This window comes from Schistocerca nitens, chromosome 11 (assembly GCF_023898315.1).
Source record: "Schistocerca nitens isolate TAMUIC-IGC-003100 chromosome 11, iqSchNite1.1, whole genome shotgun sequence".
Classification (NCBI taxonomy): Eukaryota; Metazoa; Arthropoda; class Insecta; order Orthoptera; family Acrididae; genus Schistocerca; species Schistocerca nitens.
In genome coordinates this window covers 58,363,727-58,378,334 of record NC_064624.1, presented here as the reverse complement: position 1 = coordinate 58,378,334, position 14,608 = coordinate 58,363,727, and the positions used below count along the sequence as shown (strand labels likewise).

The 14,608-nt window shown below is 38.1% G+C and overlaps 2 protein-coding genes across 2 annotated transcripts in view; one reads left to right on the top strand and one right to left on the bottom strand.

Annotated features, from left to right (window-relative positions):
* Positions 1-11,661, bottom strand: part of LOC126212620 (zinc finger CCCH domain-containing protein 10-like) — a 140,533-nt gene extending 128,872 nt beyond the window's left edge. The window contains exons 1-2 of the mRNA XM_049940049.1: positions 11,461-11,661; positions 1,534-1,938 (exon numbers count right to left, since the gene is read on the bottom strand). Coding sequence (XP_049796006.1) covers positions 1,534-1,819 — 286 coding nt within the window. The 5' untranslated portion in view covers positions 1,820-1,938; positions 11,461-11,661. The remainder of the gene's footprint in view (positions 1-1,533; positions 1,939-11,460) is intronic.
* A 548-nt stretch (positions 11,662-12,209) lies between these two features.
* The window catches only part of LOC126212992 (protein RCC2), an 87,717-nt gene continuing 85,318 nt past the window's right edge, over positions 12,210-14,608 (top strand). Inside the window, exon 1 of the mRNA XM_049940534.1 lies at positions 12,210-12,470. Coding sequence (XP_049796491.1) covers positions 12,291-12,470 — 180 coding nt within the window. The 5' untranslated portion in view covers positions 12,210-12,290. The remainder of the gene's footprint in view (positions 12,471-14,608) is intronic.

Sequence of the window (14,608 nt, the reverse complement as noted above, 5' to 3'; positions counted from 1 at the left end):
CAGTGACGCCGCCATCGCAACCTTGGGACCCGGGGGGCGCCATTTTTGCCATGATAAAATTTACTTCTTTTGACAGAACAAAGTGGACTTTACACAATGTTACCTCGCTAACATGCTAACGCAGTTGCAATTGTAATAGGATACTGAAACAGTGGTTTATTAAACAAGGAACTGAGGACAAATCAGGTCAAAAGCTTACAAAAAAGCACATACTCGGTATAAATAACAAAGTGCAATTTCTTCACTTATCTTGTTGCAAAGCCCACACTAATTCGCATTTCACAATCTATCGACGACTTAAAAAATTACATCATTCTGTCGCAAAACTCTGCAGTTACTCGTATATCGCAGTAGATAAGATTGTTCTAAACGTTTATCAAATACCAAAATAACACTCAAAGAGGAGACTGTTATTTGCCAAAATCTTGTTTTGATATCTCAACCCTTTAGTGAGTAATGAGGTATGTTATGAGTATTTCATTTCCTCGTGATTGGTGACAGAGACCTCCTCCCAAGCACAAAGAAAAATTCAGCTAAATTTCATATGCACCAAACACAAATTCATAGTGACCCCTATTTTTGATTGCAAAATATTTGATATTCAAGCACTGCTTTACTTATATGCAAAATATCAAAATAACTATAACCATTAACGAAATGACAGGCACTTCATCATGAAGCTGACATATAAAGCTCTAACTTATGTAATAACCAATACTTTCTTCAAAATCATGTCGGGAAGTGCATCTGCACTATACCCTGCAAACCGTCGTAAGATGCGTGGCAGAGTGTACATCCCATTGTACCAGTTATTAGGGTTTCTTCCCATTCCATTCACATATGGAGAGTGGGAAGAATGGTTGTTTGAATGTCTTCATACGTGTAGTAATTATTCTATTCTTATCCTCACAATCCTTATGTGACCAATACGTACTTGCTCAGCATAAACTCTCAGACTTGGCTGAACAAAGCCCTACACAGAAATCCACGTGTGTGTGTGTGTGTGTGTGTGTGTGTGTGTGTGTGTGTGTGTGTGTGTGTGTGTGCGCGCGCGCACACCTGCTGAGAGACTGGATCAGCAGCTCCCAGAATTGTTGCTAATGTTCTCAAGGTTGTGCCTCCACTAACACACAGGCAAGAATTGCAGGTCTTCAAAAACTCACCAGAAATCTCTGTGTCTCATCACTAAATCCACTCGTGTTTATCTAGCTACTGTGTTATGAATAGAGTTAGTAGTAAAGAGGCAACAAATTAAAAATGTCACGCGAGACATTGAAGTACTACTGCACAAACAACAATAAAAACATTAGAAATTTTCACATGTTTATCAAATACACAATTTAAGATGTAAGTCATGTGTTATACATTGGTTTCAGAGTAAGAAACTTCAAACAGCACATTGCCATAATCACTAATGGCGTGAAAATAATTTACTGTAATCGAGGTACTACCGAGGTAGAAATTTAATAATTAGGAGAGCCCGACACATCTGGGAACTCCATTAATACCACTGACACACCTCCTCCCACTTACCTTCTTCCCCCTCCTTCCCTTCGGGATGGATATATCGGCAGCGCCGCCCGCGCCTGCAATTCGAACGCAGGAAGTCGCGGCACACGCTGCTCTCCTCACCACCAGACGCATCTCCGTCCGAGCCCCTGTCTTCGCCGCGTCTCCGACCGCCGAGCCCTCCGCCGGAGTCACGGTGGTCCCTGGCGTCACGGTCCCTGTCTCGTTCGCGCCTGTCGTCGTCGCCAATACTCACTCGCCTGTCTCCCATATCGCCGCCTCCGCCGTCGGACTTTGAATCCGATTTCATGCCACCGGCCACTTTTGCCGGTCTCTCTCCCCTCTCCTAATGTTTTGGTAACAAACTAATGGAGCCGTCTTCTGCTCTCGTCTATAATCGATTGCCGCCGTGTATTACGTGGCCCGCATCTGGAACGGGACAGAAGCACTAAGCACGAGGACAGTCAAAGTTACTGGTGTCTATTAGCACTATTTACTAATCATTAGTCAACAAAGTGAGCTGTAGACTCGGCCGTAGTGGGAAATAACGTGGTCAGAGGGCAAGGTACAGCTGTGTTGCAGTCGAAAGTAATGTGCGTGTTACATCTCAGAGCTAACACAGAATGAGATCACACAAAATTCTGGAATGACTTCCTTTAATTCCAATCAATGGTCACAAAGAATTTATTTGTTATCATTAACTGGCATGAAAGAAAGGAATTCTGTACACACAGTACTGGATCATTCTTTCTTCACATCTACGTCACAGCCCATAAAAGAAGTAAATTCCTTCACAGACAGCAGTGGCAGCTTGCCATTAACATTATTAATAATTTTAGGTTTTCCTGGCACAGCAAAGTTTCAAATATTTTTGGATATTCAGTTAGGTAGCATCGTTTGGGTGATATTTTGGCAAACTGACTTCCAACTTCTTGCCATCTTCAGGAGTCCCCAGGTGGATGGCTCTGGGCACAGGCCAGGTGCAGTGGTGAAATAAGCGTGACACGAGAACTCAATCCAGTGTCGTCAGTCGTCAGTCACACTGTGGCTGACACCAGATGTGTACGACGACAGCGCACGGCCATGCCCTTCGACTGCTGCCACACGAGCGGATTTCCACGCAGGCTGCCACTGTGCTTTGACCGTGCTCAAAGCTGAGTCCCAGGCTTCGAAAACTGTTTCCTTTATTTATTATTTCATTAGTTTCAATTAAACAAGGCCTGGAACCCAGCCTCGAGCATCAGAGCACGGCAGCAGTCTATACGGGAATTCGCTTCTGTCACAGCAGTTTAAGACGATAAGGACGCACTGTCACGACTTTGACACAGACCTGTGCCCGGTGCCATCTGTAGCGCGACTGAGGACACCAAATTGAGACCCCACGTTGCACTTCCCCCACCACTGCACCGGGTCCACACCCAAAGCCGGACGGCTGCAGGCAGTGGGGGACCCTAAAAGCAGTGCCCAGCAGAAGACATTCAGCTACCAGGAACACTCAAACGAGGTGGGCAGTCACCTCGCCAAAGCATCGCGCCACACTGGTGACGCGAACTTGCCCGATACCACCGAGAATTACTCTGGAAGTCATTACATTTACTGATGGTGAGAAGGAGAGGAGGGACTGTACTGACAATGTGCAAGCAAAATGTAAAGTTGAGAAAGTCAACTGTGTGCAAAAGAAGGTAGGAGGACCCCAATTCTGAGCATAACAGGATTCGAGTTCCCCCCGCCCGCCGAAGCAGAACGAGCACGGTGCACTCGACACGTAACTGTGTGGACAATCGTATTATTTAGGCAGGAATTGCTGCGATATTATTAACAATACAAAAAAAAGCACTAAATTTGTAGAAACTTCAAACTTGCTGTCCTACGGAACTCGAGTTTGAGGTTAGCGAGGGCATTCAGAGAAAAACTGATCCGTCTACGGGATTCAGTTTTACAAGTTGCCACAATAAATAAGTCACACATGAAAGAGGCAAAGCAGTTTTAAAAAATGATACTACACTAAATTTCTAAAAATTTAATTTCAGCAGGTGATTTGCTGAGACAATAGGTATATTCGTAAACATTAAACTGCAATTAAATAGTCTCACAGTGGTAGCATACAAGAACTATTGTCGAACAAAAATGCCAGTAAGTGTTGAATTATTGCACTGTACAAGCTCATAGACACAAATGTGTAATATGTAGACATGTAATGCGTAACTGCATTCCACTTTTACAGATACTAGGGTCTACACTTAATACCCCCCCCCCCCCCTTTTCAGTTTCCCGGGCATTAACACAATGGTGCTACCACTGGCCAGGTCTTCAGTTCCCTTTTCCAGTAAAACTATTATTCGTCAGTTTGGCGACACAATAAAAAGAGCTGAATATTGCTACTGCCTCCGGTTTAAGTGAGGCAACCGTAAACAACAACTGGACCACCAGAAAAGAAGGCACAGGGCTCAGGACAAGCCACAAGCTTACAGAGTGATTAAGCATACTCCCTTAAGCTGCATTTACATTTGTGCCCTAACACCTAGTCACCGTGCAACTGTATGTGCCTCCACAAGCAAGCAGAGGCATGTGTGTACTTGCGTTAAGATGTGTACACAAGTGATTCCATTCACATCTAGAGAAAATCGTGCACGCTGCTACTGTGACGGTTGAGCAGCCACCGTGTGGCAGTAGGTTCATTTACCAGAGGCAGCCAGACGTGCTGGTAAAGTGCACAGTAGATTCTCAACATTTACCATGAACAAGTCCAGATTATGAAAAAATGTGTATTTCATCTAGCTCAGAAAACATGCAATCGTAAAGATGGGTTTTAAACAGAAGAAAACTTTATATTAATAAAAATGGAACAATCATCAAATTAATACGCTTATAAAGTCCTTCAGTGTATATTTGCGATACTGTGGACTTCATTCCTACGACTGGTTTGATACAGCTGTCCGAGCTGTACACGCCTCTTCATCAGACAACAGCTAATACAATAATTTTAAAGCTGCTTACTGGTCTCCCTCCCCCCACTTTCCGTCCAACATTAAACTTGTGTCCCCTGGATGTCTCACAATGTGTCCCATCAACTGATCCCTCCTTTTAGTCAAATTATGCCACAAATTTCTTTCTCCTCAAATCTATTCAGATCACCTCATTGGTTAAATGATCTACCCACCAAATCTTCAGCGTTCTTCTGTAGCACTGCATTTCGAAAGCTTGTATTCTCTTCTCATCTAAACTGTTTATCCTCCATGTTTCACTTCCTACGCTCCACACACACACACACACACACACACACACACACACACTTTCAAAACAGACACCTTAACACTTAAATCTATATTCAACGTTAACAAATTTCTCTTTTTCACGACCACTTTTCTTGCCATTGCCAGTCTGAATTTTATATCCTCTCTACGTTGGCCATAACTTATTTTACTGCCCCAATAGAAAAACTCATCTATTACTATTACAGCCTCATTTCCTAATTTAATTCCCTCAGCATTGACTGAGGTAATTCAACTACATTCCATTACTCTTGTGTAGATTTAGTTTATGTTTATCTTATATCTTCCTTTCAAGACACTGTTCATTCCCTTCAACGGTTTTTCCAAGTTCCTTGCCGTCTCTGACAGAATTACGTCATTGGCAAACCTCAAAGTTTTTATTTTTTTCAATAAACTTTAATTCCAAATTTTTCTTCTGTTTCCTCCATATATTATTATTATTTATTAATTTTTTTTTTTTTTTTTTTTAACTTGGAGAGCTCACAGACTGAAGTATCAGAAAGAGTCCGAGACATCTGTTGGGCCTACCCTTTATTGTTGCTTTGATGAATTCAAATCGGTGGCTAAGTCGGGTATGTTGGGAATTGAAATTTGTGAAGCATAGAGGGTTGCAGTTTCTACATCTCCACATACAAGAATTGGCTGGCCGTTAGTGAAGAAATATCAGACAACAAATGTTGAGTTCTGATTCAACTTAAAAATCAATACCAATGTGTATTTCTGCTAGAATTTCCAATGTTCTTTTATTTGCTTAACCCAACAGATCTTTGTACTATTTGAAAGAACTGTTCAATTTCACAATGTCAAACAGGTATCACGAAGGAATAAGCTTTTCTAAATTCTGTGAACTCTGAGCATAATTGTGTATCACTGGCAGTTCCCTAGTCACCTAATCAGTGTGTGTGTGTGTGTGTGTGTGTGTGTGTGTGTGTGTGCACGCACGCACAATGAAGCACAGTATTAAACTTATGATGTCAACAACATCATTGATAAGGATTACAATTTTTCCAAGGGGTTAGGCTGTATAGAGTATTGCAATAAGTGCTCATACACTGCACCAATGTGGGAGCTGACCTGGAAGAAATTTACTTTATAGCAACTTACTGATGTGTGCAAGGCTGTCGATCCTGAACAAACTGTGGGGTACAGACATGGATTGACATATACAATGCATCACTTAAAACTAAGCACCAGGGAGTTTATGATTTTGTCACAAAACATAAAAAACTTTTGACCTGAATATCGAAATTCAGAAATAGTTTCTCAAAATGGTAAGACAACGGCTTAAGCCAGGTGATATGATTGCAACGCTTGATTGTGCAGAGAATTATTCTCTTTATTGTCCAGGATGCTGTCCATTATTGCTCTCTCTGTCTGTCCGTCTGGGTCTCTTTTTTGCAAGTAACGGGAACCCTTCATGCGATGGTACTGGAAGCACTGTAAAATGATTCGCTACACAAACTAGACTGCAGCACCCAAGAAAAACAAAATTCTCACACATTTGAATGTGTGCACTTTCTGTGAACTAGGCTCAAACAATCAGCTATAATTTATCAAGTAAATTTTTCTTCCGCTTTGAGAAAATCAATTCACTTGAATCAATTTGCAATTGTTAAGTTTCAAACAATGCATAATCTGTCTGGGTCCCCTGTTTCCACATGATCAATGTCCTTGCCCTGATAAGTAAGGTGTTTTCAACGGGAGCAAGGTGTTTTTTGGGGGGGATTCGTTTTAAGACAGCTATCACATTAAGAATTTTTGTTTCAGTACTGCAAACTGCCAAACACATGCTGTAGTCTTTTGTCAATTGTCCTACAAGCAAATATAAGTTTGATATTCTTGTGCAGTGTGGGAACATACACTGAGTAGACCACTGAGGAACCTGAGATACACCGCCTTATCCAGAGATCTCACAGAATTTAGATAACCAAATTTTGGCATGATTACTTTGATAAGCCATGAACATTTATTTCAAATGTCTTAGCAACAACCATTTTTATTTCTGTACTTTATTTCATTAATCCTGACAAACACTCATTCATGTTAGGGCAGACCCTACTAATCATCCTCAGAAAGGAAAAAGAGTATTCCATTCTTTGCTACATCAGAAAGAATTTCCCCTACTTTTTCCCTGGTACTGCTAATCCAGCTTTCTAGATGTTTTGACTACTCTCTCAGCAACATAGTCATCCACACTTTTTTTAATTGGCTTTCTCCTTAGTGCCAACAGGATAGTCTGAATTTTCTCATCATGAATAGAAGTTTTCTTTTTCCAAATAAGCTTTCTCTCTCATTAACTTTGCATTTCACATAAGATTTTAAATTATGTTTCATTACCTTCTGAATTTATAAGAGGGGTAGCTAAAAGAGAGCTAACTGCTGTTAAAATTTTCAGTTTTTCACCAAATATTTTTTGTTTTGTTATAATGACTCTTGACCTGAAGGTCACGGCCATCTCTAAAGGTTTTGGATGCATTTATCAACGAATGTCATAATTAATTCTATAACTACAATACAATGAAGGAGAGTTGGTATGGTTGCTGGTACTGATGATTGATTACATCAGATTGGTTTTTGTATGGCAATGATTTTCTGGTTTGTATACATTTTACATTAATAAAATATGTCACTGATATCCTCTACTGTTATTCCATCACATTCACAACACAGGTTATCTGGGTCAATTCTAGTGTCCGATACCACCCGTCGGCTTTGCCCAATGACGTAATGTGTGATGTTTTTTTGTTTGCGTCGCAGATTGCTGTCGTTGAACGTTAAATTATTTCTCTGGATTTCCCTGTTAAGCGCATATATTAAAAATTCTCTGTAGATTGTTTTGTTTTCATCACGTAATTTGTTCTCGGCATCTTTTGTTAATGAAAGTAGTGATTTATACGTAGTTGTGATTTATAATGTCTTGATTTCTGAAGATGTTCGTTATGGATGAGTCAGTTGTTTTTACTGCGAAAATTCTGCTTCAGAAAATGAATGACCGTATACCAACTATAAATGTTTTGGAATCATTGGGCGTCATTGCTGAATTTTGCAAGTGCAGTGTCGGTGGAAATGGTTTTGGCGAAGGTTGCATCATCACGAACTTGCGATGATTTCAATTGGAGGTGCATTAAAAATAACATATGGAGATCCATATGCAGGGGGACATGGTCTGAAAGATCGAGGATGAATTCAGAAGTAATTGTCATGCTAACCTACTATTTTTGCTATGAATATTCTTGCAAATCTGTCATGCACGTAGCAGGAGTTTCGTTTGCGCACTGTAGTCGACTGGTTCTCGTTTTGTAGAAGAGTCTGTGAGGAATTTATGAAGTATAGTTTGACAGTGGGGGGGGGGGGGGGTGTCAGGGTTTATAGTTGAAGTAGTTGATCACATTTTGGAAAGAGAAAGTACGAAAGGGGGCACGAGGGGGTTGGGCTTTGAGTTTTTGGAGTAGAAGTTTCTGGAGGAGATTGTACTGATGTTGTATTTAGGGTCGTACCAAATCGGACAAAGGAAGTCTTGACAACTTTAATAGGAGATTATGTGGAACAAGGTTCTGTAGTCATGTCGGATGGGTTTGCTTCGTACAAAGGGTTGAGTGAAAGGGGCTATCATCATTTGGTCGTGAATCACAATATTCAGTTTAAAGATTATAAGACGGGGGCATGTACCAATATTATTGAGGGGTATTTGGCGGCTGTAAAATCTGTTGTTGGACAGGGAAACAGAAGGACTTTGTGTTGCAAGGCCATTTAAATGAATACTGTTGGACGAAGAGTATTCCTAAGGGTTATTGTTTATTTCTTGCTTTTATGAAAGTAGGCAGCAATATGTACAAGCCTCGTTTTGTTACTTAGGTGTTGGTGGTAATATTGGAATCTGTAACTAGAAATGACCTCCTACATGGGTTGCTTCTAGCTGCCGATTCCAACTATTAGATGGTTCATTATTTAGATATTTTTTGCAGTTCATGTGTAAAATATAATATATGCACTCGTAATCGCTCTCGTGTTCTTATTTATTTCAGTCATCTTCAACTCGTTTAAATGAAATTCGCGCCCAAATAATAGTCGCATTTTACGGCATGCTACATTCGTTTGTTTAAGAGTATGATCCGTTCCAGTCATAAACTGTCCATAACAGCATCTTTGCCTTACGTATGACATCATTGGTCAAAGCCGACGGGTGGTATCGGACACTAGAATTTATCCGGTTATCTTGAACATGTGTGCCAGTAAGGTTGCTTCGGAATTATCCAGCATTAAATCTCAAGTGAGTCATGGAACTTATAATTTTTTTATTCCTCCTTAACTGTGTGTAGCCAGGAATATGGGGGAATGTTCCCCTCTGAATATCTCCATTAGGTAAAGCTGAAGCTCTAACAAAAACCAATATGTTACGAGTTTCCATTATAGCGTAACAACTTTTTCCCGAACTTTACCATGACTGCTGAATTGTTACAGCCAATTTACCAGTTCTGTTCTTTTTTTCTTCTTTTTTTGTAAAAAAATTATATCAGAATCCCATTCTCAGAGCAACAGAATGAAAAGTGACCAATAAAAATAAATTTTTCTTTGATTTTTTTCTGTTTTTTAATTTGCTTTTAAAGTACTAGAATTTTCAGAACAATGCATAAGTTTTGTTTTTCATTTAAAGCAAACAGAATTTGAGGATCCATTTACCACTGCTTCCCAAAAAAGCATGCTGCCTTAAAACATGATACTCAGACGGTGATTCCCTCGCAAAACTTTACTGGATAATTATTTACAATCAGAGTAGAAGTAGCAAATATGTAAAGCATGAATGAAACATCCCTTTAACGTCCCTTTTAAGAAACAAGGCTTTGAAAGTGAGTTATTTCTGGAGCAACTTTAATTTGCTTAAATTTGTCTCCATACTTCTCAACAAAGATAAACCAAAAAGTGATAAATCTTGCAGCTTTTACATGGTAGTTACTGTGAAGAGGTCAAGCTCCTTAAACTTCTGAGAAAATTTATTACAACACTCCATTACCAGAGTTCTGATTAGAGCAAAAATAGCGACTCACATCTCATGATACTTACACAATGCAAACTATTCAACCATCTTGTCAAATTTTGCAGCTTTACCACTATTATTTATGGAAAAATTACAAAATTGCTTGAACTTTGCGACAACATTTTGTCGTCTTTCACTTTATATTTTCTACTCACTAACTATTAATATTTATGGGCTAGAAGTTTGTATACCTTCCTTAGGCCATTTAGCAAAAACATACACCAAACACAGACTGGTGCAATCTGAGGATCCCTAAACAAGTTAACAAGTAACCACCCTACATATATTTTCATTACAAACTCCTATTACTTTGTAGTCTACAGTAATCTGCATCCACTGTTTTCCAAGTGTCACTGCATGGCTCATCAATTTAATAATTTTGAGTTTCTGTCCAAAGTGACAATTCCATTTTACACACAGTCTGATTGAATTTCAGGCAGCACACTACTAAAAGCATCTTCAGGTCATCATCATGTAAATATTGTGTGCAAAATGTAACTGTCTATTGCACAAGGAAATTAAAAATATTCCACCAGTTATAATACAGTGCTCCTACTAGTGATGAAGCCGACTCCTCTAGTCCAACTATTGCTATGAAAATGGCAAATTTATACCATTTTGAAAATGTGAACATGCCTCGCAAACCACAAATGTTTAAAAAAACCATGAAAATAATACAGGTGACTTTTAAACATTTCCTTCTTTAAGCTTATATTTGATAAATTCAGTATTCCTGCACTTAAGCCAAGAAACAAACAATAAATGCTTATATATTCCTGCCAAGTTAAATAAGGTAGCCTAATAAAAAGTGGGAAATGCCTCTCACTGTGCTTACTGAGCGTTTTTGTACACATGCCTTTACTAAATATGACAAACAGGAGAACTCACTGAAACCAGTGAATTTAAAGAAGATCGTAACTAATGTCATGTGCCAATCTTCAACATTTATTTGAATGTTTATGTATAAATTACTAAAACTAATAATAAACCACAGGGCTCATGTTTTTCTATGTAAGAAGGCTATAATGATGCAGGTAAATTTTAATGTAGAAGAGAAGTTTGAAAAATTTCTGGTGGCAATTTTCTCTCTCAAAAAATTCGTAGCTTTGGCACTATCCCCCTTACCACATCACCATACTACAAACACCAAATTTTTACTTTCACACCAATGCACCTCAAACCACTTCCTTGATAAATGTTACGCACCTATACATATACTTTAAAACAACAGCTACAGAAAAAGATGCTTCCAACGTGGTTATAATATAAAGAACAGAACATGTCTAATACATATTGCTACGTGCCAAGTACGTCTCCCCAGGTAGTGAAACATTGCTCATTTAGAGAAACAATTCAAGATGCAATATCAATTCCTCGACATCCCCTACATAGATTTAACAATATTTAATGACATAAATGAAACTAACTACACCATACTATTCCTAAGCCAGGTCCTTACCAATAATATATAATTATTTTGCAAACATATCAGTTAATTTACAAATCACCAGAGAACAAGTTTCACGCTACTTTTCATAATATTTATGAAGACACGAAATTATGTAAGATGAAGAATTTTACTAATAATCAAAACACGCCAACCCAGTTTTGTAATCAACGCTAGGGCATTTCTTCAACACTTACGTGCTGGGTATCGCATCACCAACACGAAACTGATTTCTACAGTTATCCGCATCCAAAACCTAATAAATCCGTAAAACACAATTTGCATTTAGTTAGTTTCTCAACTGTTACACACACGAAGCTCTCCAATATTTGTAAATACAGCATATACTAGGAAAAACACATAGTTAAACTGATATCGTGAACGTCAGCCATTTTACATTAACCTAATGGCATCTCGGGTACAAACTTAACAGACACGAATTTACCCGCCGAAGAATTACAAAACGAGCTAATAACCGCAAACATGTATTCGGAAGTAGAAATCTTTTAAAGAAAATAAGTATGCAGTTTAATCAATTTAAGATTACTAATCCAAGACAGTCGGAAAACAAATTTAAAAACTGAAGTGTAACTACGCATGTATGGTCAGCACTTCATACAAATTAAGATGCGAGGTACAGATGAAGACGAATATTTCTCTAGTTGCTGCACACAAGTTTATGACTTCATTTATAATTGAAGGCATGTAACTGATATGAAACGTGTTTGATAATGAAAATTTACTCAGATAATTAACGAAACACGCGTATTATGAGTCCTATGAACCCAAACATAGCTCAGCACCTTCATTTTCGAAAAATAAAATTTAATAACCCATAACAAGTGTTGGGCCATATTGATACTTCTTCACGAGCAAATGTTTTTCTAAACTGGTTGTAGTGGGGAGGGTGAAAAAAAAAAACGTTACATTACGGAACAATAGAAAGAGTTGGACGACCCAAATCGATAAAAGAGGTTGTTTACCAGGGAAGAATTTTCATGTGATTTTTCGTTAAAAGTCTGTGAGCATGTCTACAAAGCGTAAAGCTGAGGATGTAATCGTGGAGGGGGATGTTAAGCAAACTAAACTCGAAAACACCGAGAAAACTGAAGTGAAAGGCGACGAAAATGGAGCTGCTGCATCACCAAACGACCACGGAGAAAAACCAAACACAGAAAACGATGCTACAGAATCTAATAAAACAGAGGTAATGCTTTCAAAGTTCATATAATTTTGAGAACTTAGCATGTTTGAAGCAGGACGCGTAAGCAGATTTTTACATGAATAAACTGGGATCCTGTTATAGAAAGAAGTTGCCTGCGGCGTTTTAAACACATTGTCACAAACGAAATAAATTATATGATATTTTCTCGAATTGAACAAATGGGTATTTTAGTGTTATATATTTTCACGTAATGCGAAATTCTTATTGTTTCTGCCGTACATATTAATTATTACTTAAGAAAATATTGTTGAGGGAGAAGAAACTGCAGTAGTTTCGCTTGCGTACTCTCGAAGTTATTTGGTATTCATGGAATTAAATATGAGATGAAGCGACGCAGTGAAATAAAATGTAGTCGGTGATGCCCCCACATAGCATCTCTTGCGATATGCTTATTTTTATTGTAGGCTAATTAGAAGATCTCGTGGTTGTGAGAAGCGTAGGGATATAGTGTGTCTGTTGATAATAGATTATATGGAAAATGCTGTCACAGTAAGAAATCTTTACTGGACTGTTTGCTACTCAAGTTGTGAGTCATCTTGACTGGTATAGACAAATAGTTGCATGCCATAGGAAACTATAGTTGAATCATCCTGTTGCAGAGTTTATGACTGCATAGCGTTTATCTGTATCCTGCGAGGAAGCTTCATCCCTTTTTTTTTTTTTTTTTTTTTTTTTCCCAAAACTGAGCTCCATGCATAGACGTGCAATTATTTGAATAGTAAACCATTATGGCCGTAACAGTGTAAACAATTTCATTGCCATTATTTTTATTTGTGCATTTATTTCGTAGATATGATTAGGTAAAATATTGCACAGCCGTTCAGATTTTAGTTTTGCCAGTAACCAATATCAATTATGCGAGACAATATTCGCAAATCAAGACTGTATAATATAGCCTAATTAATTCTCGTTTACAGAAAATTTCATTAGCGTCACGCACAGTGTAATTAACTATGCTTACAAGTTACATGTAACTACTTCAGTAATTACTAAAGAGAATTAATTTTGAATAATTTTCAGTGTGCCCCTTATGGTGAAAAAGTGTCCTGCTTATAGAAATCATCTGCACATTTATTTTTGTGAGCCTTTTATGGATTATATATTTGTTATATCTACGTAAGACTTCCTTATGTTGCAATGCCTTCGTGAAAAACTATTCTAGTGGTGAATGAAGTGTGGAACCCCACTATGACCACTGATGGGATGAAAAACTATAAGCCTAGATCCAAGTATCAGATGTGTGTTTTAACAAATATCAAGTATGTATTTAGTATATGAATTGTGAGTAATGAATAGGAGTGGCAGCTCTGTGTAAGTCTTACAATAGAAAAAATGCCTAGTACAATATTGTGATGTCCAAACCAAATTTTAGGTTAATAATGGCTACATTACATAACTTTGAATTAACATAGTGAAAATATGTGCTTTTGTGTGTCTTTTAAATATTTTAATTCCATAGGTCCCGGTATACATGTAAGAAAGAACACTGACTAGCAACTGATTAGAGTTCTGTTATGTGTTAAGAAAATGCCAGTACCATGATCATACTGTTTTGCCAAGATTCCTTTCAGGGTCTACACTTTGAAATGCAGAAATTCATCAGAAAACATGAAACTTTGTATTTGTATTCCCTGGACTTTAATTACCTTGCTAAATTACTCCTTGGTTGCCTTCACAGCCTACTCAGTGAATGGATTGAATAACATTGAGAATATGCTACAACACCATCTCACTCGTTTTTCAATTACAGGTTCCCTTTCATGTCCTGTTAGAAATGCAGTCTGGTCTCTATACAGGCTATAAATAGAATTTTGCTCTGTGTAGTTTATTCCTGCTGCCTTCAAAATTTCAAAGGTAGTCTAGTCTACATTGTCAAAAACTTACTTTAAATCTAGAAATGCTTTAACTGTAAGTTTACCTTTCTTCAACCTATGTCCCAGCATTAGTTGTAGAGACAGTATTGTGGTGCATGTTCCTATGTTTCTCTGAAGCCCAAACTGATTTTTCCTGAGGTTAGCTTCTATAAGTTTTTCCATTCTTCATACTTATATAAATAATTTATGCCTCTGTTTTTTTTTTGTTTTTTTTTTTTCCCCAACAATAGTGATTCAGTGGTATTC